Genomic DNA, 23,832 nt, shown 5'->3' on the forward strand with positions numbered 1-23,832 from the left:
AAAAAAAAGGACATATGGATTGCAGTTCAGAGACCTCCAAGCCTGGCCCTCAATGGCATACCCAGTGAGGGGAAGGGTCTTGCCAGAGACCACCCAGCAGGTCCAGGTGGAGCTGGGGCTGTTCCTGCCTTGCAGGCCTGAGAGAGAAGCTCTGTGCTGGGGCGAAGTCCAGAAGGAGGCAGGTCCACAGGAGATGACTCATGGGAAAAAAGCTCAATAATCAGAGTGGTCACTAGCAGCTTGGAGCCTGCAACCAGGAGTGGAGAGACAGGAACCAACACCAACTGCGACACAAGAACTTCAGTTACAACCCAGAAGAACAAAGTCAGACTTCCGGAAGGACACAAGAATTCAGCAAGATGAATGGAAGGCCTTTACAGACCACCTAGTCCCCATGGTACAGATGGCAGCACTGAGGCCCAGAGAGGCTCGATAACCTAGAGGCAAGGCCAGGCAAGCCTATGAGCTGCTATAGGTCAAGGAGGCCACCCAAGGGTGGCCTAGAGAGTGGCAGGGGATGGGTGGGGGAGAAAACCACCAGCTCAGGGGCCACACCAGTCGGCCTCACCCTCATCCCAGTCAGGTCAGAAACTAAATGCTCATGCCCTCCAAGGCCTTCCTCCAGGGCCCATCCTGCCTCTGCCTCCTGGGCCACAAGGACCACGATGGGCCATGCTTGCTCCACAGGAACTCCATGGCTGCCCCTCTCAGTTCTGCAGCTTGTCCAGGAGAAGCTGAGCTACCATGGCTCCCTGAGGTCCCAGCGGCGGGGCAAGCGGTCCAGCCTCATGTCCTCCTTCTGGATGTGCTCATAACAGGACTGGCAGGAGAGAGGCAAGAATGAAGCCAGATGGCCTGCAGACTTCCAGCCACTTGCACAGGCTCTAGGGCCTGATACACGGGTGTACCCACCTCCCGGGCCTGGACCACTGTGCTTCCAACTTATCCCTCAGCCAGTGCGCCAGGAAGTAGGGCTTTCCCTCCCCTACTGCGCTCAGAGATGCAGCCTGGAACATGCAGCCCTGGGAGCTGCGCACTGGGATGTTCTGTGCCCACCTCCTGCAACCTGGCCCCTTTAAACAAGGGCAGGAACAGGGGCTCTGTGAAGACCCACAAGTCATGAATCTGATCTTATCCCCATGAAGGTATCTGGGGTGAAAGGGGTCTGTCCCAGAGGCCAGGGCATTTCTGCCTGGACCTGCCACCTCTGTCCCTCACCTCCAGGGCTGTGAGCAGGAAGTCATACAGGCCTCCTGTGTGGATGGGGTCCATCATATCACGGATCAGGTGGATCTCAGCTCCCAAGTGCTGGATTCTGGAGAACAATCACCCCCACAGTGAGAGGGAGAAGGAAATATATCAGGGACAGGTATGCAGCAGCTGGGAAACAGCCCTGGTCTAGGTGGCTGGACCTTGGATAGGCCTCTCTGGACCTCTGCTTTCCCATCTACACCAAGAAAGGCTGTGTCCATAAATCCCAACACTCAAAGGCTTCAGAGTATGTCGGCTGGGAGTGTGCAGGGTGGGCAGGGAAACTCCTGCAGCCCACCCTAAGCCGGGGCTCACCGGGCACGTGACACCACGTAGATTAGCAGTGGCAGCAGGTCATCCATGGGCAGCTTGTGCTCCTGGCCCAGCACTCGTGACACAGTGGCCTCAATTTCCTCATAGGTCCTCTCCAGTACCTCCAGCTTCTCCCGGGGATCCACTGTGGTGCTGCAGCAGAGTAGCTAGCTCCAGATCAAGGCCCTTGGGTTCAGTCCCAACCAGAGGCCCCAATGTTCCTGCCTCCACCCCCGCCCTCCCCAGGGCACAGACTCACATCATCTTCTGCAGACACTCAGTGGCTGACAGGAAGCACTTGTCCCTAACCAGGGAGTATCTCTGCATGGGCGGGAGGGGGAGCAGGTTAGATACTGCCACAGGCCCCCAGCTCTCACCTCTGCCTTCCCAGAGTCAGAGCTAGTCCCCGAGCCCCTCACTATCCACCCCTTCCCCATTACTGGCTTTAGCACAGCTCTGCCCAGCGGGTTGAAAGACCCAGGGCAAGTCACAGCTTCCTTGTAAGCCCAGTTTACTCAACTACAAGGTGGGCTAAATGGTCTCCGGGAGGTCAGGGGAATCGACAGGGATAAAGAAGATAAGAATCATAACAGCCAATGGTCACCGAGTGCTGCCCAGTTCTAACTGCATATGCCAAAGGCTCTTGATTCTGAGGGCTTGCTGAAACACGAATTCCAAGTTCACTCCCTGAGTTTCTGACTCAGCAGGTCTGGAATAGGTCCAAAAATCTCATTTTCTAACAGGCTCGCAGATGATGCTAATGCTGCTGGTTTGGAAAGTACACTTTGAGAACCACAGCCCCTTGTGTTCTGGCCCACTGCCCTTCAACAACAATCACAGGAGGAAGTACTCATACTGCAGCAGGAAGTACTTCTACGGGTGGGAAACTGAGGCACAGAGATCAAGTATCTTGCTCACGACTGTACAGCCAGTAGAAGGGGTGGAGCTCGTGCTTGAGACTGGCCCCTGTGGCTGCACACTCACCCACATGGGAGATCAGAACAGTGCAGAAAGCCTTCCGTCTCCTCCCTCACCCACTCTGCCCTGGCATGGCTCCTCTGCAGCTCTGACCAGTAACCATGAGGCAGAGAGTTACTAGGAAGCCTGGGCAAACCTGGGGGCCCAGCTCAGGCTCAGGCCTCCCTCTCCTAGGCAGGTGGTGGGCCCTTTTGCTTACCTGATTGGTTGTCAGAGTGAGGTCCTTGAGGGGCCATAGGTGCCTGAAATTAAAGAAGAGAGATGAAAGGCTTTGCCAGGACCAGGGCAAGGATCTGAGGTCAGAGGGCAAATTCCCTGCACCCCCATGTCCTCCAGGAGGGCTGAGCACAGGGAAGGGGCAGAGCATCCACAATGACATCCAGGAGTGCTTATGTGGAGGCCAGGAGGGATTCCTTGGGAGACAGCTTTTCATAAAGCCCCGAAACATGATCAGGACTTGGACACAGAGAGCAGACAGAGAAGCAGTGCTGCAGGCCAGGGGACCCTCCCAAGCTAAGTCCCAGGGGTCAGGCCAGAGAGCACAGTGGTAGAGACTGCTCCAGGGGCTCAGTGAGGTGGCACAGGCTGGCAAGGAGTGGGGCTGTGGGTATCACGTAAGGCACGTAGAGCCAGTTGGAGCAGGGAGGCCAGCATGAAGGATGTGGCACTGAAGAAGCAGGAGGGGTGGGGAGGAGGAACCCTTGGGAAGCCACTTTCAACTGGATCTTGGGGCTGGCAACTGGTCAGATGCAGGACACATTCACTACAACAGAAGGGGAAAGAAGGTCTTTCAGAGGAAGGGGCATGGGAAGAGCCATCACTTTGAGACAAAGGGGAACAGGTGTGGGAGGAGGGAGTGCATTCATGCCCTCATAGTGTCAGTAGATCAAGGCAAAAAAAAAGATATTTTAGCGACTGAGAATAGAAGGGAGACCCTGACTCACTCCTGAAACAGTCCTCCGTTTCCCCTTAGGATCTTCCATCTCCCACTCAGTCCAAGAGCTGGGAGCGGGTGACCTTGCCCCAGGCCCAGTGGCAGATATTGAGACCAGCCTGGCCAATGTGATCCATGGCTAGCATTCGGGAGCATGCTCAAGACAAGGCAAGACAGGGAGGAACTCCAGAGGCTCTGCTGGAGCTGTTTGGAAAGAGCCGTCTGGGGGTACAGTGAGGGGACTAGGCTGGGAGAGTATAAACCTCTAGTAGATGGTGCCATTTTTGTCATCATACAGGGGACCCAGAGATAGACCAACAGAAAAAGAGAGAAGGTGCTTCTACCATGCAGCGGAACACCGAGATCCAGCAACAGCTGAATCTAGCCACATCTAGCCACACCAGTCACACCCTAGAACTTCATGGGTACATAAGCCAATTAACCTCCCCACGTTTTTTTGTCAAAGACAATCTGAGTTTGTATCCTCTGCTACACCAGAACTCTGGCAAATGTGATGTGTGTGAAGGGGGAGACTTACTTCTGCACATCCAGGAACTCAAGCAGCTTGGTGTCGGGGAAGAGGCTCAGGCTGATGATGCCCTGGCTGTACAGGCTGTCCTCCCTCTCATGAAGAAGCAAGTAGAGAGTGAAAAGCTCTGAGTAGAAGCTGGGCAGCACGAGGGGTAGCACCAATCCATGCACCTGCAGGTCCCTGAGTGAGAGCCACCAAGACATATTGGGGTCAAGAGGGTAGGTGTGTGGATCTACTCGTCCTCAAAGAGCCCACAGAGCAAAAACAGTATCCCTGCCTCCAGCCCCGAGAAAACCCTTCCCAGTCATATCACAGTCAACTAAATCTGTAACCACATGCTCTTATTTGACTTTGAGAACCAATATAGCAGGTGGGGCAGGATTTTGATGTCCACCTGATTGAAAGCAAAACCAGGGCCCTGACGGACAATTGACTTGGGGCAAAGCTCTCAGCAGCTGTTTCAGGCTACTCCAGTTCTGCCTCCTAGTTTTCTGTACTTCCTAGGACTCCAAGAGAAGTTCTCCCTAATGTCTAACCCCATTTCCTATGTCTTCCTCAGTGCAGGAGCAGAAAGGCCTCTCTGATCAGGATCTCTGGGTCTTGAATCTGAAGGCAAATTGTAAGGTTTGGACTAGGGGGACTGGGGAGATAGATTTAATGGCCCACTTAATTCCTGCTTGGTGTGACCTCAGGTTCAGCCCCTGCTAGGCCTCAGTTTCCCCATCTGGGCACAGGTAGGAGGAGGTGCCTGGGGCATCTGCTGACCCTCAGTGCACCTTAGAGATGAGGTTAGGGTAACACATTTAGAACAAAGATGCATCTGATGGACTGAGGAAGTGCCCTCTCCCAGGTTGCTCAAGGAACAGAGATCGTGGGTCATTCTGATTCTTGAATGATCAGTGAACAATGTTTGGTCAACAGGATGAACCCCCAACACCTCCCCAGAAACAGCCCTTTTCCCCAAGGGAGGCCCCAGGAGCAAAGGTAGGAGGACTCCCTAGACCCAAGCCTGGCTGCCCCGGAGGAGAGGACTCCGCAGATCCCACGGGGGCAGGAACCTTGTCTCTGCATCTTCAGCTTCCTCCAAGGCCTGGCCCTTGCGCTGCAAGGCAACCTGCAGCAGACCCCTGCAAATCAAAGAGAGGGGTGGCATTGCTGCCATCTCCCACTGAACAGGAGTCACCAAAGTCCAGGCAGGTGGGCTCCACCCCCAGCACCATGGAGTATGAGGCCTGCCAAGCCCAGCTTCCCAAACCTCAGGAGTTAGGAGGTTGGGAGTACAGGATAACCACCCAAGTGTCCCAGAACCTTACAACAGAAGGAACTTCAGCATCTAAGATTTCTATCTGCAATATTTGACAGGGTCACAGCTCAGCCAGGACAGGAGATGGGGTTTGAGTCCAGGGCAGGCTCAACCTGCGGTTAGGTTAGAGTTCCCTTGCAGTCAGGGCCAGGCCAGGGCCTGGTTGGGACCTGCACTTTGGCTGCAGGCTACAGTCAGGCCTTACTATCACCTCCCCATCCTCTAATTCCTATGCTTACCAGCTGCATGCTGACCAACTCATGGTGTTTCTCTCTTGATCCAGACCCAAGGCAGAGGCACCATTCTGACCCAGGGCACTAGGCAGAGCTAACACCTGAAAAAGGCAGCGCACTCCACCCCCAATGCTGCCCTGGGGTCATAGGGCAGTGGTTGTCCCCATGTGCTGATGCTGAGCTCACCTATAGGCAGCCCAGATTTCCTGGGCATGCTGCTTCACCTCCTCCTGTGCCAGCCCCTGCAGGTGTTTGTTGGCTCCGATGCCTGTGTATGTGGCCTGGAAGGTCAGCATCAGGGTCCGAAGCAGCTTTCCCAGGGGGTGCAGTGAGTTCCTCAGAGCCTGGGCAGGCGCCAAGGCAACAAAGAGATACTCATCACCAGGGGCTGAAGCATAGCACGCCAAGGCAGGACCCCAAGACTGCTCTCACTTCTTGGATGCGAGCACTAAGGCCCTCTCAGAAAATTTTCATAGGCCTGTCCCTCCAGTCAGCACCCTCCCCTGGAGCCCTCACCTTCCTGAGGCACTGCTGCAGGGCCTCAGGCTCCCGGTGCTGCAGCAGCTCCTCCAGGATGTCCTCCATTCTGCCTGTGTGGTCCTCGGGGTGGGTCCTGGGGCACCACGCACACACGTTTCTCACCCACACCTGGGGCCACCCCCACTGGGAAGCCTTCCTCCCGGGCACACTCGCAGCTCCCCTGACCCCAACACTGGTGCTCTGGATGCCCCATAGGGGCACAGACCCACACACACCCGGGCCTCACCTCTCACAGCACAGATACTCCTGGGACTTGCGCAGCTCCTTTGAGCTCTGCACGTGGAAGCCGAGAAGGGCCTCCTGCAGGTCCCCAGGGCAGCCAGCGCGAACAAAGTCCTGGAAGGGGCCACAGATGCCCTGCCAGCGGCTCTCCACGGGGAAGGCGCCCAGACCCAGCTGCCTGCGATGGAGGTGGTGGGAGACACGGGTAGGGATGGAGCCATGTGGGGCGGGACCCTGTCTAATCCTTGGAGAGGTGGGGACATCCTGCCCGGACCAGAGTCAGGGCCCAGGGAGGGTGGATGGATTGGGGAATGCAGAGGGGCCTGACCTCCATGGCTCTAGGAGGAGAAAGGAGAGGCAGAGAAGGGTCAGAGAGAATCTACTCCACAGTAGAGAAAAGAAACAGAGGCCCAGAGAGTCCTGGAAAGGAAACAGAAAGATCTGGAGGACTGGAGGCCAAGTCCAGAGAGTGGGGTCTTGGCCAAGGAGAGACCAGGGTCTGAAGCCCAGGATTCTCTTGCCACAAGACCCCCCTACTCCCTCCCACTTCTCCTGGTCCCTTCCTGAGCTTGATCCTGTCTTGGCCAACAGGCTCAGCGGTCTGACTGTGTGTGTGTTGAGTGAACACCATCTAATAGAGCCCTGCCCACCCATGTCATGATCAAAGATCATCTTATACCTGCACCCAACCTGGGCTCATGCCCTAGGGTTTGCCAACCACTTCTAGTTCCTGCTGTCGGGGAGAAGAAACATGCAGGGATGATGTGTCCAGTATTTAACTGGGTCCCCTCCCCGCATGTGAAACTGCCTAGCACCATTAGACCACCACCCACACCTCAACAGACACAAAAGTCACCACTTGAACAATAGGTTCCCATAGAAAAAGTCTATTCCTTTCTCAACAACGCCATGATAGGGACAGTGATTCCAATTAGCAAGTTTCCTTCCAGGCAACTCAGAGTCAGGCTAATGTTCGATTATAGGGCCTATCTGCACCTCCTTTTCTTTTTAGCTCAACACTTTTATTGTCTATTTTATTCTTTGGTTTGTTTTATAAACTGTCTTGTACTCTTCCTAGAAAAAAAAACAGGGTCTAAGCCAAGCCTACACATAATATTTTCCTCCAGGTTTGTGGCATGTGGCGTTGTCACCACGTATCCCTTGAGTCCAAAGATTGTGTGAACTGAGCTCTCTGAACTCTCCAAAGAGCTAAGAGGAGGTACAGAGAGGTCCTTCTGATGAGACCTGAATTCTTGGAGTGGAAATACAGACACACAGACACACTCCCAGACAGGCTCTAGAATGCATGGGCCAGACAGCCATGGGGCTCTCACCTCTTACGAGTGCTGCCTGGGTCTGGAGGGAGGCCAGCTGTGTCCAGTACACCCTGGGTGTGCAATCCTCTTCCTGCCCCGCTGCCAAAAGAGCCCTCCAGGGTGAAGCCATTGGGGAAGGTGACCTTGCCCTGGAAGCCGGAAGAAGGATGTCCTGTCTGTCTAGTTGCCCTTCCATCCAATCATGCCGGGCCTCATGCCTGTCCATCCTGGGTCATAAAGGCTAGAAACTGATGGGTGGCTCTCATACCATCCATTCAATCCACCCTACCCATAGGGGCTCATAATCCTCTGTCCCTGCAGGAGGCCCTGACCAAGGTCTGTGCCCACCACCAAGGGGCTCACCTCTGAGCAAGGTGAGCCCCTAGATCAGTGTGGAAAAGACAACCTCGGTGGGGCTGGGATTAGGGTAAGACTAGAAATAGGCAGAGGCCTAGAGAGGGCATGAGGTACCTTTGGCTCCAGGGAGCAGCCATTCCCTGCTGCAGGGTCTGTGCATTCTCTGCTGTGGCAGGCGGGGATAGGGGGGCTGTCTGTTCCCTGCTGTGGTGGGCTGTCCCACTCACAGCATTCCTATTTCCACCCATTAGATGCCATAGTGCCTTCCAGTCATTACAAAATCAAAACAGCCCCCATATATTCAAAAGCCCCAGCAGGGATACAACTGCCTTCTGCATGGGGTCAGCTTGGCAGAAAAATGCCTCTAGGGGCACCTGCCCAAGGCTCTAATGGTGGTGTTGAAGGGGGGTAGACCCCTCACTCAGGGGCCAGTAGGGAACAGTCAGAAGACCACTGGTACCCTCTGTACCCAAGGCAAGCCCACCTGTCCCCTCTAGACTCACACCCCATCAGATTACACCTCCACAGCAGGGAGGGGGCACTGTGCCCACCCCCTAGATGTACTGGAGATGGGAGGGCCCCCTCGCCCCACCAAACTTCTCCACCCACTCTCAGCCCTGTGTCCAAGCAGGGAGATTACAGACACTGCCCAAAGCCTCAACAGGGAGTAGAATGGGGTCTCAGTGGCTCTCACCTTCCCCAGAAGGGTCAGGTCCCTGGTAAAGGTGCCCTCATACAAGGAGTCATCTTCGGAGAGAAGAATCCCTGGGCCCTAGAGAAGGAAGCCGGGGAGAGTAGAAGCAGTGGGTTAGGAAGGGCGGCAAGACTGGGGGTGGGGAGGGAAGGTGGGCAGTGACCCATGGGCAGAAGGGTCCTGAGCCCTGTCACACCTCCCAGAACTGTGCAAAGGTGGGATGCCAGCTCTTCCTTGGCCAATTATCGATCACAAGTCCAGTGGACCTCAGCCCTGGGTTATCCTGAGCCACACCCTGAGACCTGGCTCCTTTCCTCCAGTAGCCTTTCTCAGGAAGCCTCCTGAGGGACCATTCCTTCCCACCTATAGCTCAAGAGGTACTGAGCTTTTTCTGAACCATCCCCACTCCCCCATCACTGACCCTAGTGATGGTGGAGCTGATCAGGCTCCCTTGCTGTATTGGCTGCCAGGAAGCTCAGAGCCAAATGGGTTACAGCTTGTGTTCTACTTATTTCTGAATCTACTTCATGTGCCTATTCTTGTTTTTTCTTCACTCTTCAGTCCTTTCCAGAACCAAGTGTAGCTAGACCAACAAACAAGCCACAAAAACAATAAGAGTCATCAGGTCAGAGCCCTACTATATACCAAGCACCTGGCAGGGTGTAGGTGAGGCAGAAGGTGAGGGCTAGTGTTCACAGGCTCAGGAGACTTAGGCTTCTGTCTCAGCTCTGTCACTCAATAGAATGTGACACTGGGCAGGTTCTCTGACCTCTCTGAGCCTCACATTTGTCACATACATTAGGGACAATGACATGACCTCTGAGCTACTGGGAGGATCCTACGAGATCATGTTGGAAGGCTTAGCTGGACTAGGCATCCCAGTTAGGGGTCTGTAAAAGTCAGCAGTGGTGGCTGCTGGCATCATCATTACCATGCACTTCATCACTGCTATTTTAGAGAGACATTCTGATAAGTGGTTAGCCTGCGCCATGACGGGAACTCCATCAGAGTCTGCTGATGGGAAAACTCAGGCTAGGAGGGGCAGGAACTTGGCCCAGGCCAGGGTAGGTGGGGAGCAAAACTGGATTCCTGCCCAGGTTCTGGCTCTCTCCAAAATCTAGGAACTCTGCTTCCTGCCCTGTTTATCCCTGATGGGCTCCAGCTCAGCTTTGGGGTCCCCCTAGACCAGGGAGGCTCCAGAATTCAGCCCCAGGGCCAGGAGAAGGTAGCTTCGGATACACACAGGTCACCCCACTCACCACCATCTTGTCCGCCTGGAAAGTCCCCTGAAAGCAGACGCCCGCCTGGGTGACTATGATCCCTGGTCCATGACGCTGGTCAGCCTGCCACATGCCAATATAGCGCTCACCCCTGGGAAAGGAGAAGGTATGGCCAGACCTGGATCAGAATTGTTCCCATGAACCTTCTATGTGCTCTGTTGGCAAGGCTCAGGGGTCAGATAGGGAATAATGACATGGCCTGAATCCACTCAGGTCAGACACAGGGCAGGTGAGGTCAGAACCCTCAAGAGGAACAGAGGGTGGAGGAGGAAGGGAGCCTGCCTTGGGGAGGTCATCCTGGAAGCTTTCCTAGGGAAGTAAAAGGAGTGGGGGTGCCATTTATACACATGCAAAGCCATGGAGATAGGAGTGTATGACAGATATGTGGGGACCTTCAGTGGCCTAGAAGGCTGACAGGTACACAGGTGACATGGCAGGGGTAAGGTCAGAGGAGCAGGCAAGGCCTCAAATGCCAGGTATGTCACAGTCCAGAGAGCCTAGAAGGGTGTGATCCTCCAATGGGACTGGATCAGGGAGACAGAAACCCCTCTCCAACTGCACAGGGAAGGACCAGAGTGGGAAAGCTCCTATAGTCAAGGAGGCCAGGGGTCCCCCATCCTAAGCCTCAGCAACCACAGAGGGGAAAGGAAGTGAGGAGCTTCAGAGAGACTCTGTGGGCAGTAACTATGGGGAACCCTGAGGCATTTGATCTGTGATGGTCTTCTCTGTCCTTCAATTCCCCCAAGGGGAGGTTAGGGGTGGGAGCTACAGAGTGCTCACCTGTCACTGTCCTCTGCGATGCCATAGCCACTCCTCTGGCCCTTCTCCCAGTGTCCTGTGTACCTGCAGGACTGAGGGGCCTGTGGGGTGCTCTCGAGGACCCCAAATCCATGCCGCAGACCCTCCTGGAAGTAGCCCTTGTACACCTCGCTGGTGCCATTCCTGGAGAGGGTCACCAGTGGCTGGCTCTGCCTCCCAGAGCTCAGCCCAGTGGACATGCCCATCCCAAGAGCCCGCCCAGCCACCAGGCCGAGGTCACTTACTCACAGATACCATAGCCACACATACTGCCTTCCCGCCAGTGGCACTTGTAACAATCAAACTTGTCCTCAGAGGCCTGGGGTACCAGGCGGATGCCAAAGCTGTTGATATGGGTGGGTGAGGAGGGAAGTCACTGCAGGGCTACCACCCTGGCCAGAGACACCCATCACACCCCATCAATACCCAGGAGTGTCCCTGCTTCCAAAGGACCTTCTCAGACAATGTGACAGATATTCATCCCCCTCTTCTTCCCAAGGGCCCCTCCCTCCTTACACCCTGGGAGGATCTCTTGGCCCTGGACCACTCACTCCATGACCTGCCCCCTTCCTCAGGTCCTAGCTTCCCCTTTAGGACGATGAAGGGGGCTGGAACAGATGGCCTCCAGGTTTCTGCTTGAGGTGTGGGAATTTAGGATGGGGCCAGGCTGGTGAGGGCAGTGAGCAGTAGAAATACCCCTGCCTACCACACAGTCCCACATCTGCCTCAGCCTTACCCATGCTCCAGGCCTTGGCAGAATTCCCCCACGTGATTCCTCCCATCTGGCCACTTCAGGGTTCCCCTGGAACACAATTGAGGTCCATAGGCATCAGGCCCACCAGACCCATCCTTCAACACACACAGGACCCCCAGGCAGCCTCCACTGCAGACCCTCTGAGAGGCCTCAGTACCCCTTGGACTGGACTCTGCCCTGCCCTGGTCCTCTTCCCTGAGCTCTATGACCCCACAGGGGCTCCCAGCCCTTATCTGCTCCTGGCGTAACTGCCCCTGCAGCCTCGCAGAGCACACTCCACACCCTACAGTAAGAGCTCTGGACGCATCCAGATTCCCTTTTGCCCTTGACCAAAAGGAAATTCAGGGCTTCAACTTCAGGCCAAGTGCCAGTGAGCACAGCTTCTATGATCTTCGTCTCCTCTTCTGACATGGCATTGCTTTTTTTTTTCTGTGTTTTTGTTCATAAGCTTCCTCAAGCCCTTTCTGGAAGCAGGCAAGGTATCAGAAACTAGCGGAGGGCTTGCAAGCGTAACCTGGGCAAGCCCCTTCTCCTTTCTGGGCCTTGGTTTCCCCAGATGTAGCACGGGGTAGGGCCACATGTTCTTCGAAAGCCTCTCTGCCTGCGGGGTTGTGGAGACACAACTGAGGCCAAGCTCACCAGAGAACCTGCCCTGAGGCTTGGGGCAAGTCATGCCCAGTTTCTGGGCCTCAGTTTCCACACCTTAAAGGGAGTAATAACCCTTCCCCAGAGCCTTCTAATAAAGACGGAAGAAGACAGAATGTGTGCAAATCATTTCCACCACGACCAGAAAATGCTTTGTAGACATAGAGCTGTTCTTCCCCAGCTGAGAACAGAACAGCACCTCCTAATGTCTGCACCATGCTTTCAACAGTCACCACCATCAAGACTGTATATGGCATAGACCTATTATGGGCCAGGTCCTGTCTAAGAGGACTTAAAAGAGACTCTGGGGGACAAACAGAATTGACCACAGGGGGTAAGAGCTTTTGGTTCATGCCCTGAGGCAATGAGGTCCATATGCGTCCTATCTGCCCCTCAGACTCCCAGGGGGATCCCTGCCTTGCTTGGTCCAGAGCCTCGGTCACTCACTTGCCATGGGGCTTGCCCCAGTACCACTCGCCCTCGTAGGTGGCCTGGCAGAAGCGGCCCTCCGAGAGGAAGGTGTATGCTCCACAGCGGCAGGAGGGGGGTTCAGAAGGTTTCAGGCCTGCACCCAGCAATGGGAAGTCCTTCTTCCCACGCAAGGCCTGGCACACAGCCTGAGTAACCTTCCACTGCCAGACCACCTGGTGGGGACAGGGAAAACACAGGACAGGTCAGTGCTGCTGGAGGCAGCTCCTCTAGGAAGCCTCCTGGGGCGGTTCCGGGTAACACCCCCCACAACATTCCACCCTATCATTGGGGGGAACCTTCAACTGCTCCTTCCTGCTCCCTAGGGCCTCATCCAGGCCTGAGATATTTGTCTGCAGTTAGGGTCCTGCCCAGAGAGGCCAAACCATACCATCAGATGGACTGACACAGGTCTCAATCCTGGCTTCACTGAGAAAAATACCTGTTGTCTACAGCATACTGAGTCCAGGCTGACCCCTGACTTACTCTGACCATGACTCCTATGGTCTGACACTCCCACGGAGCCTCCAGGGTTGTATATTTGTGCCCTCCCCATGTCCCCCATCGTCTTCCCTCACCCCCTGACTCCACTTCCTGAATTTGTAGTTCACTCACACTTACCCGGCCCTGAGGGTCCTTGGAGCAAAAGAAGAACTTTTCTTCAGGCGTGAGGAGGTGAAACATGCACCTAGACGGACAGAGGTGATGAGTAGGCCCCAGCTTTGTCCAGGAGGGTGCTGGGGGGTGGGGCCCAAGTCAGAGCCCTAGGGTTGGGGCAGCGTTCATGGGATAGAGGGAGGAAAGGCCTGGGGAGTCACTGGATGGGGTTGCTCACCCGTCCTGCCCAGGTTCTACCCACACCAGCTTCAGATCAAAGGTGTGGACACTGTGGCCCTGGAAGAAGATGGGACGTAAGTGGGCAAGATGCTCACCTTTCCCTCTGGTCTGGCCCAGCTCCCATGCACTAGCCTGCTGGCACACCCCTGGTTGTCCCCAGGCTGCTCAGGCCAGCATGCCCAGCCCTGCCTGTTCCCTGTCTCTTACACCTCCCTTCCCACCCAAGGGCCTAGTCAGGAACCTGAGCTCAGCTTCCCCTACTCCCAACATCCTGTTCTGTCAGGGTCTCCAGAGTGGTCTTCTGGAAATGCAGCCTGGACCTTGTTAGCCCCTGCTGGAAACGTCTCTAAGGCCCCTACTGTAGAGTCTGACCCCAGAGACCACGCAGATCACTCTCAGCTCATGTGCCCCCTGCTTACTCCACACACCACAGCACCTTCTCCAGCTTGCCCCCAGTTCACCTCAGCCTGGACCCTTGTGGTGCTATTCCTTCTTTCTGGAATGTCATCCCTTCTCTGAGAGCCACACTGAACCTCCTTTCCTCTGGTAGATTTTGTGGAGTGACCTCCTGCCTGGCCCACTCCACAGGGGGGAGGTGGCACCAGGCCCAAGCCTGAAGGAGAGGTTTCAGGGACATGGGCTAGGGACAAGAGAGGCACTGGCACAGACAACAGGAAGTACCAAGGTCCAGAGGTAGGAGAGGGCTCAGTGCCTTTAAGTGACAGTATCTCATCAGTGTTCCTGGAGCACAGAGGGTGAGGTCAAGAGTGGAGGGAACTCAAACTGAATCAAAACCCCAAAACCAGGCTTCAGGAGACACAGGTTGGGGCAGGCAAGTAGCATCCCTCCCAGGCCTCAGCCTCCCTGTCTGCAGGGAAGCTCAAGGCTGACATTCTGAGGGGACAAAAAGACAGTGCTATAGCTATCACAAAGGCAACACAAGTTCAGGGGGAACTAAGCACAGGTAAGGCTACAGACCACATAACAATCCCAAACCCCAGGCCTCCTCATCTACAATGCTGAGAGCCCAGGCACTGCTGCTACATGGAACTCTTCTCTAGAAGTCTTGCATGTGCCCTGAATGGTTCCCCCAGCCCCCTTCAGCCACCTGTGAATGTTGTCTGGGGTTCCTCTCCCCCTAGAGCAAAACTAGGAGTTGTCTGGTATCTACTGAAGGACAAACTCACAACTATCCCATTTTCCAGATAAGGAAACTGAGGTGAAGCCATTTAGCAGGGACACCAGCTGGGGAGGGTTGAGGCTAAGATGCACCTCGAGCAGCCTTTCCCCATAGCCTACACTCCTTCAGGGTGGCTCTGCCTGCCCCACCCTACCCCAGCACTCTGCCATTCTGTCCCCATCACCTCCCCAGACCCAAGTTCTGAGTCCCAGCCACATGTCTCTTTCCTACCCCTTTTCTCAACCAGCCCCCAGTCCCCTACTGTGACCCCAAGACCTCTGGTCAGCCACACCCCACCTGCAGCAGGACGAGGGAATCATCAAAGAGCAGCACACGCTCTGACCTCAGTGGGGTGACTGTCACGGGTATGTCCTGGCTGTCTTGCAAGAGTCGGCGACTTGGGGTGCAAAGCACATCCTGGTGAGGCAAGGAGGGAGGCGCAAGGCTCTGGGATCCCTGTCCTGGATGCTGTCAGTCACTCCACTACCTGCCTCTGCCCCAGGCACCTCCCCCTCGCCCCGACCACGAGCAGCTCCTGGAGGCCCCCAGGTCAGAGATGCACACTGGGGCTCATTCCTAGCTACTCCCAGCAGAAGAGCATAACTTCTCTTGAAGCCACACTTTGTCTTCCTCCACCTCATCTCAGGCCACAGCCCAAGCCAAGTCACCATCAATTCTCACCCAAGGTTCCACAATCCCCACCTCTCTTTGGCAATTCTTGTCCCCTTCACTTGTCCTCCTAATTCTCTGCACTGGACCCCAAGGCTATCATGCCTTCTCAGGGCACAGGTGATTTCCCCCCCTGCAGGTTCAGCATATGCCGTGGTGGGCAGTGATGAGGACATGCAATCATTCAGGGACATCCCAGAAGACAGGGTCATTTGGCTAGTCACTCTTCCCCAGAGCCCAGCACTCACGTCTTGGCCTGGGAGGTACTCAGCAAATAGGTGAGGATGGCTGGACAGACACTTACTTTAGACACTGCCCCTCCAGATGGGGAAGCTAAGGCATAGAGAATGCAACAGGCAGCCGAAGCCACCAAGAAGGCCCTGCATGATGGAAACCCCTTCCCCGACCACCCCTCAGGCCTCAAACTCACCCCCACCCGGCTGCTCAGGGTGTACCGGAGAGCCTGTGTGGCCATGGCCTGGTCCAGCTCCTGACTCATGAAGGACTGCAGGTTCCCAAAGAGTTCAGCTGCATGTACCACCAGCTCCCGGGAGGGGTGATGCTGCAGGGGGTACAGACCAGCTGGGGTAGGGGCTTATCAAGATCCTCCCCCATCCTGTGATGGCTATCCCAGCCCTGGCCTGGCCCCAGCTGGTCAGGAGGTCTGAGTCTGAGGCAAAGTTTGCTCTTTTCTTCCTCCCGGCTCCTCCTTTGGGAGGGACCAGCAGGAGGATGCTTCCAGAGGATTCAGGACCATACGACAACTCCTCCAACTGGGCCTGGGCCATGTGCCCTCACACTCAATAAATGATTCTGGAGTTCCCATCGTGGCACAGTGGTTAACGAATCCAACTAGGAACCATGAGGTTGAGGGTTCGGTCCCTGCCCTTGCTCAGTGGGTTAACGATCTGGCATTGCTGTGAGCTGTGGTGTAGGTTGCAGACGCGGCTCGGATCCCGCGTTGCTGTGGCTCTGGCGTAGGCCAGTAGCTACAGCTCCAATTAGACCCCTAGCCTGGGAACCTCCATATGCCGCGGAAGCGGCCCAAAGAAATAGCAAAAAGACAAATAAATAAGTAAATAAATAAATAAATAATTCTATGTCTGCTTTCTGGGTCTCTGATGGCACCACCAGGGCAGGGGCATGTACCTCAGATACAGCAGGGCAAGGACACATCCCTTCAACCACCACCCCCAAAAAAGACCATATTCCTAAGGCATGGCCAGGTCCTTCTCAAACCAGAGTTCCTGAGTAAAGCAGGTTCCCTGAGCCAGAGGCCCATTTCTCCCCTCCCTCAGCTTCCCCACAAGAGACATGCCCAGGAAATGGCACCTGGCCCCCCATCACCCTGGTTGCCTACCTCTCCAATGGTGTCCCCAAGGCTCAGCAGGAAGAACACATACTGCTGCACATGATGGGCGAGGGGCTGGTGGAGGGCCTGGACCAGCACTGTGCCCACCGAGCCCTCTGAGCTCATGCCTGACAGGAACTGCTGCAGCACCTTCCGCTGGGCCCGCCAGTACTCGCTGAGTGGAGGGAGGGCCACGCACCCCTTCATTCTCTCCTCCTCCATGCCTGTACCCATCACCATCACCCTCTGCCCTAGTTAATCCCCCAGGACCAGTCCCAGACCCCAAACCTCTCTCCCATCAGAAAAACTGTGGCTGAGTCACCCTCTTGAAGATTAGTTAGCAGTGTCTCAGAGACTGCTCACGACCACCCGCCCTGAGTAGGAATTCGGAATGCTGCTCTGGCCAGGGTGACCTCCTCTAGCTGGTACCTGGATTCTGCTCACAGCCTCCCTAGGCTGCCCTCCCTCTCTCCTGGTATGAATCACTGTGGAATTGCCAGAGCCAGGAGGGCCCAGGTCCAGGCCGCGAAACTGGCTGCTCTGGGGACATGACTTCCTCAGATACCCTCCCAATAGAGGCCACCAGCACCCTGTGCTCACCTCCTTCTCTTTGCTACCTTCTGAAAGACATTTACCACCACGCAGCTTGTGTAGGACTCGATGTACCTGTAGGTAGCACAGGGGACATCCTGCTGGCCCAACCCTCAGCTCCAGACCCAAGCCCTTCTAGGGTTCCCAGATCCCACCCACTGAAAGGCTTCAGCGCTGAGGGCCTGGTTCTGGGGACCTGAGGCTTAAGTACTCAACCTGACAAATCCAGCTCAAAGTCTTCCCTGAGAGGCCACTAGGCTGAGATCTGGGGTGTCTGAGCCTGCCACCAGGCTAACACCAACCCCAGGGCCAAACCCAAACCTTTGCTGAAGCCCTGGCCCAAGTGAGTCCCAGTGTCAGCCCCAGTTCCACCCCGGCTGTCATACTCTATGTGGATCTGCAGGATGTGGTCAGCGCTGTGCAGCAGCAATAGGGCTTCCAGACCAAAGGAGTCTGGGTGGTGCAGCCTCTCCTGCAGTGAGTGCAGGCTTTCCTTCGTCACCTTCCACAGCCGCCTGGAGCTCCTGTGCAGCTGCTGTAGGAGGGATAGGCACTCTCTGCCCCAGGGGTCTGAGGGCTCTGCAGCTGCAACAGGAGCACAAGCACATTGTGAGGGGGATAGGGCTGCTCCACCTTCCAGGAAGCATGCAGAGGCCCCTGGTAGTCACTGAGGCCCAGCAGTACCCATGCCCTGGGGCCGTAGCTAGGATCCTACATCTCTGGGGTCTCTGGGACAGGACTGGAAGCCTGTGTGCCCCTTTGAGCTCAGCAGGGGTCAGGTAGGTTGGAGCAGTAGGCAGCACCTTGTGGATTAAATAGGGGCATGTCTCACTAAACAGGGATGCCACTGATGACCTAAGACGACAAACTACATGAATCTCCCAAGTCTCTGAGCTTCCTCAGGTCCAGAATGTGGAGTCCAAGGGTCCTGTAGTCCCCCGCCATTCACAGATACACCAACAGAGCCCCAGGATGAAGGCATCTGCCTAAGGTCACTTCACAAACCTGGGCATCCTGCCTTCTAGTCATACCCTGGGTGAAAGTGAGATGAGAATCCAGACAAGAGAATTGAGGCCTGTGCCCTGGGAGAGGTGGAATATCATCTCCATTCACAGCAGGTCTGGGCTAGAATGGGGTTCAGGGCCTGGCCCCTCAGGGCCCCTTTGAAAGGAAGCAGCTAGCAACTGGGGATGAGGGCACTGGTCCCCTCAGAAGACACCCATGCCAAACATTACTGCTCCCATTTGCAGTTGAGAAAGCTGTAGCTCAGAAGGTCCAATAAGGGAGGACTTCCTTCCCTAGGATAGTTCCCATGTTCCCCACCCTCCCCACTGGAGAGCCACCCCTCACCAGCCTTGAGAAGGGGTTGGAGGACAAGGTTGTTGATATGGTCAAGGGTGACTGAGAAGACCTCCTCCAGCTGTAGCAAGGCCTCCTCCTCAGGGCTGCACATGGCCAGGGTGCCAGACTCAGACCTGTGAACAGATTAGATTGCACATTGGCTGTAGGAGCAGGGTCAGTGCCCTCTCAGGCCATATGCCAGAAGCAAGACCCATGACCACCCCACTTTGGAACTGAGCAAGGAGCCCAGGTCACCCCAAAAGGGAGTTCCTGAACTGGCTAGTGACTCCTGCCCATGCCCCACTTGGGCCCAGTTGACAGGAGCCTCAAGGAGTGTGAGAGAAGGCTCAGAACTGCCAAGGAAAGCATCTATTTTCACCCAAAAGGCAGATGTTCCCTAAGCCCAGTCCTGGCCTGCTCATTCCCCTGCTCAAACACCCATGATGGCTCCCAAGGAAGCAGAGTAACCTCTAGTATTGCTCCGGCCTAGCCCCCTCTCCACTGAATCTCTAGAAACAAGGACATACAGTCAGAAGAGCACAACCTTTCTCTCAAGGTGAGGGTTCAGGACCCTCTGTCATCCAATAGGGCTGTGTAAGCAAGAAGTGGTCTGGAGGAAAGAGGAGATTTCTTGCTGGAGCTATGAAGGATGGGCAAGAAATAAAAATGCAGAGAGGAGGTCAAGGCACACAGGAGGGGAAACCATGAGAGCAAGGGCTCATGGGCATGAAGGCCCAGGTTCTTCAGGTAGCCCACCAAGAGCTGCCTAGGTGGCTGAAGATGGGAGCCATGGAGAGCCTCAGAGAAGGGGAGTGGTGGGATCCAAAGTCAGACTTCGGGACACGGACTTGGTGACAGTTACAGAGGAGCCAGTGCCAAGCAGTGAAAGGGTGAGGTCAGTGTGGGCAGAAGCCAGACTCTCCCCTCCACAACCTGGCTGACCCTGCAGGATGGTCCTACTCCAGAGACGGGGCTACGGGAGAGGACAGGTCTTTGGGTCTCCTGCCCTGGAGAGGGGACCCTCCAAGCAGGCAGGGATCACCTGAGAACGTGGCGTCCTGACTGGAGGGAGGGGCAGCAAGTGCCCTGGGTTCAAACCCACTCCTACAGCCCGGCTGCAGCCTCCAATCAGACACAGCCCTCTCATACCAGACTTGGCAAAGGAGGTCATCTTCCCAGATGACGTGACTATATGTCTCAGGGTTGAGAGTTAGTCTTCCTCAAATTCTGCCTCTCCCTGGCTCTGACACTCTGCAGCTCAGAGTAGGTTGACCAGGGTGGGGCTGGAAACATAATCTGAGGTAGCTACTGACAGGAAGGCAAAACAGACAGACCCAAAACAGCAAATGGGAAGGGGTCTCATCCCTTCACCACCTAGCCCCAAGGAGACCAGAGGGTATTCCAGGCCCCTAGAAGGGCCTCCAGTTCCCAGGGAATTGGCTCTGAGGCACAGCGAGTGCCTTAGAACTCTGGCCAAGGGCCCGGGCCCAGACATTCCTGCCCCACCTTTCCGGCTGCTGTTGCTTCAGTAGGGCAAGGCCTTGGGAGGGAGAGGCAGGAAGAGGAAGAGGCTAAAAATCCAGCTGCAGCCTTCTTCTGTCTCTGCTGGCCCCTGCCTCAACCCCAGCCGCCTGTGGAGTCGGGTGAGGGTTGCTCAAGGTCAGCTCAGGCAGATCAGAAGAGCACAGCCAAGGGGTGCAGTAAGCATGGACTGGGCCCATCTGACCCTCACCCATATCTCCAGAAACAGGTGGAATGGAAAGACCCTTAGGGAGGTGACCTTTCTATCCTCACTGGTAGCCTGCAGGGGTCTGAGCTGAAAGGTGAGGACACTGGCTAAAGGTGGAGGGGGCAGAGTGCAGCCAGGATGGGAGGGGCAGACTGGGAAGCAGATTCGGGTGAGCTGGGGACCTACAGCAAATAATACTGCTGGGAGGCCTTGAACACCAGATCCCCCACACTTACCTGGGGCCCACCCCAACCAATGCCACACCCAGGGTGCTCCTCCCCTCCTCAGGCTTCCTGCCCTTCCCCTCCTGGGGCTGTTAGCTGCACCCCTATGCTGGACTCATGGCTCACACCTCAGGAGCTCCCACAGGACCCCCTCTCTGACTGATGACCAGCTATTCAGCCCTGGCCATGCCCTACTCTTCTCTGGGCCTCAATCACATGGATCCCCTTTGAATTGAAGGTTCAACTATATCACATCTTTTCAAACTATTTTAGTCCTCCCTAGAAAGGATCAGCTGGTGGAGGGGAGCTGCTCTGGGTATGGAGACCTGGTCCTCGGCCTCCCTTCCGTCTTGACGCAGCCTGGGACCCCTCAGAATGAGTCTTACAGACCCAAACTGGCAACACTACTCTGGGACCCTTCCGGGTTTGTGGCCCCAGAAGAATCTCTAACTCTAGGAAACTGAGTCACACTGCTTGGAGGAAAGGCCAGAGGTTAAGTATGGCTGGGAGGTGGTGGGTGGGGAGAAGAACACAGTAAAGATTAGACATCTGGTCTCATGGCCCCGAGAGTCCCTACTCCCAAGTTAGGAAGTTTTAGGGCTTCATCATGGAGGCAGTGAGGAGAATGTGAGGGCAGGGGCCAGGCCAGGCATGAGTGTGCCTGAGTGTGTATGTTGGCAGGGGAGGAGGAAGAAGAGATGCTGAGTCTAATACAAAAGGGACCCAGCAGGAGTCAACCCCTTCATAGCCCAGTCCTACCTCCAATCTACTCCTCTCTGGTCAAGGGCATGGCCTCCTTACCCTCTACTTCCATCCAGTTCTAAGATTCCTTAGTGGAAGGCTGCACATGATATACATATGGCAAAGAACGGGAGGGCCCAGAGACACCAACTTTAGAGCATGTACAGGGCTCAGACCTCACCTGAACTAGGTAGTTCAGAAAGCCTGGGCAACTCACCTTAGGATACACAGCAAGTACCTAGGCTCCCCAGGCAGCCTTCATGTACCCCAAGGGGCGGGGTGAGGACAGACTGGCTTGTCTTGGCGTGCCCAGTTGAGTCAGCTGCTGGTCCCTGTGGCAATCTAACCAACAGTCAGACCTTCATGCTCTCTCTCTCTCCCCCTCACATTCTTGGCCTCTGCCCAGGCTAGGTCCCTCTCAGGAAGAGTCACTGAGGCCTCCTCTGCCCTCTCCAAGGCCTCTCTCCACTTTGGCCACACCCTATCATGGCACTTACTCCTTTATTTCCTGGTCTGGACAAGCTGCTTGCTGTGGAGGCTTTTTCCTGGGCTAACTTGGAACCCCACCCCCACACACACACCCCCACCCCCGGCCCCATCATCCAGCAAGCTCTGTGGTAGACAGAGGGAGGGGCTGCCCAAGGGAGGGAACACTGAACTGTCACTGCAGACCTGTCACAGTCTCCACCTGGACCTCTCCCTGCACTCTTCCTCTTACCCTCTGTGGCTCCAGCCTTCTTGTCCTACACCCCACCCCCCACCCTCCCAATCTCTCTGGTTGCATTTTTCCTCTCCCTGGCCAGGCACACGCAGTCACTGGAATTTCCCAAACATGGGATCCTATTCCAGCCACCAGGAACAGTTGCCCATGCCGTCCTCACAGCGGGCAACACCAGCTGGCGTCACCTTCTCCTGGCAGTCTATCCGCTGGGTGAGGTGCGGTGGGATCGCCCCACGGCCCAGACCAAGCCCCTGGACACTCCCCTCGTGCCATGCACGGGCCCAGGGAAGCTGCCCCTACGCTGTCCCTAACCGCAAGCCGGGTGACGGCAGAGCAGGAAAGATGAAGCTGAATCCTGCTGGGACGGAGGGACCTTCGGACAAATTTGGACAGTCGGATTTGAGAAGGAGGGGCGGCGATGTGGCGGCCTGAGGGAATGTGGAAGTGAAAGTCCCAGCTGGAGCGAGGAGAAGGGAGAACAGAGGGGCACGGCTCCACATGCACGACCTCTACAGGGCCCTTACCTGTGCGGTGCTGGCGCCCGGCTCAAGGAATGCGGCTGCGGTTGCTCGCTGGCTGGCGCCCGCCCAGTGCCGCCGGCCCCGCCCTCACCCCAAAGGCCCCGCCCCCCCTCGGGGTGCCGCTCCTGGTCAGAGGCTAGGCGCCCGCCTGGGAGGAGACAGGACGCTGCATCCGTCCGCCTAGCTCAGGAGGTCTCCGACTGGCATCCTCCACGGTCTGCAAGATTCTGGGACCCAGTGGAGGGTAGGGGGAGGAGGAGAGGAGGCGGGAGCAGGACCCCTCCCCCCTTCCCCAACGCACAGGCACACCCACACACGCTCACGCCCAGGAGAGCCTGGCTGTGTCTGGGAAAGCAGCCTCGGTTTCCTCGTTCCGGCAGGGTCCTTCCCAGTCCCCTTTGCCACCAGATTCTGATACGCTGCGGGTCTGGGTGTAGCCCCATAACCTCGACCAGCACGAGTCAGAGAGGACGGCACAGGAGGAGCCCTGATGGGCCAGTGAAACCTGTGCCAGAGTGGGGTATACCGAAGCTGATCCCTGTGGGCCCAGCTTCCGGGCCAGCTGCCACCCTAGTCTGAGTGACCTTGGGGAAAGTCCTCTGTCCCCACTCTTGAGTCAACATGGTCCAATGAGTGTGAAGCCAGCAGGTGACTGTGTGCCAGGACTGCTACCTTGGAAAAGGTGGTGGAAGCCTAGTCCCGGCAGACCTCCAGGGATGGGGAGAGCCCACGGTTCACACCTGTAACAAAGGAGTTCGCTGTCTGCTGCCCAGTCCTCTATTCACTTCCTACAATACCCAGGTTCCAGGGTATGGCTGGCATCACTGCCTCTTTCACAGTTGACAACACTGAGGCCAAGAAGACCTGTCCAGAGACAGGCAGTGGAAGAGCAGAAAGGGTGCCCCACCAACCCTCCACTCAAGCCTGAGGCAGTGGAAGGCATGCCCCATCCTGCTTTGCCGAAAAGAGATTCCCAGTGGAAGGGCATGCATGGCATGTTTGACGGTTTCTTGGCAGGTCTGTGGGTCACCTGGCATATAGGGGTGGGCAGGCCAGAGGTCTCTGGTGCTTGGGAGGAAGGGCCAAGGGCTGAAGAGTGGCCATGGCCACATGTGGAGAGAGCAAGATGGTCCAGCAGCATGTGTTCTCACCACTTTGCAACAAAATGGGCAGATAGGACAAGCCCTGATCTTGTGCTGGGTGTCTCTGGGTCAGGCCTTACCCCTCTCTGGGCCTCAGTTTCCTCATCTGTGCCTGTATCTGAGGGAACATAGTGCTGCCTAGGCTCAAGCAGGAAGGGAAGGGCCCTG

At 56.1% G+C, this 23,832-nt stretch overlaps 1 protein-coding gene across 5 annotated transcripts; it reads right to left on the minus strand.

Annotated features, from left to right (window-relative positions):
* Window positions 1–350: 350 nt before the first annotated feature.
* Window positions 351–22,596, minus strand: ALS2CL (ALS2 C-terminal like). 5 transcript variants are annotated; one of them, XM_047772230.1, is made up of 27 exons: window positions 22,526–22,596; window positions 18,596–18,720; window positions 17,632–17,830; window positions 17,255–17,320; window positions 16,664–16,829; window positions 15,734–15,865; window positions 14,932–15,051; window positions 13,453–13,511; window positions 13,239–13,305; window positions 12,597–12,793; window positions 11,487–11,552; window positions 10,996–11,094; window positions 10,733–10,894; window positions 9,932–10,043; window positions 8,673–8,750; window positions 7,647–7,770; window positions 6,634–6,643; window positions 6,310–6,483; window positions 6,060–6,156; window positions 5,730–5,887; window positions 5,066–5,134; window positions 4,014–4,187; window positions 2,741–2,783; window positions 1,823–1,884; window positions 1,567–1,716; window positions 1,219–1,315; window positions 351–820 (listed from the first exon to the last, which is right to left on the minus strand). In XM_047772230.1, exons 2-27 carry the CDS (start codon window positions 18,696–18,698, stop codon window positions 740–742), a joined length of 2,865 nt encoding a protein of 954 aa, XP_047628186.1. In that variant the 5' UTR covers window positions 18,699–18,720; window positions 22,526–22,596; the 3' UTR covers window positions 351–739. The 5 variants fall into 5 exon arrangements, 4 of the variants coding, with proteins under 4 accessions (XP_047628186.1, XP_047628195.1, XP_047628213.1 ...); XM_047772239.1 differs by lacking the exon at window positions 22,526–22,596 and adding an exon at window positions 21,498–21,744; XM_047772257.1 differs by lacking the exon at window positions 5,066–5,134.
* Window positions 22,597–23,832: the final 1,236 nt, after the last annotated feature.

This window comes from Phacochoerus africanus, chromosome 1 (assembly GCF_016906955.1).
Source record: "Phacochoerus africanus isolate WHEZ1 chromosome 1, ROS_Pafr_v1, whole genome shotgun sequence".
In the NCBI taxonomy this organism is placed as follows: Eukaryota; Metazoa; Chordata; class Mammalia; order Artiodactyla; family Suidae; genus Phacochoerus; species Phacochoerus africanus.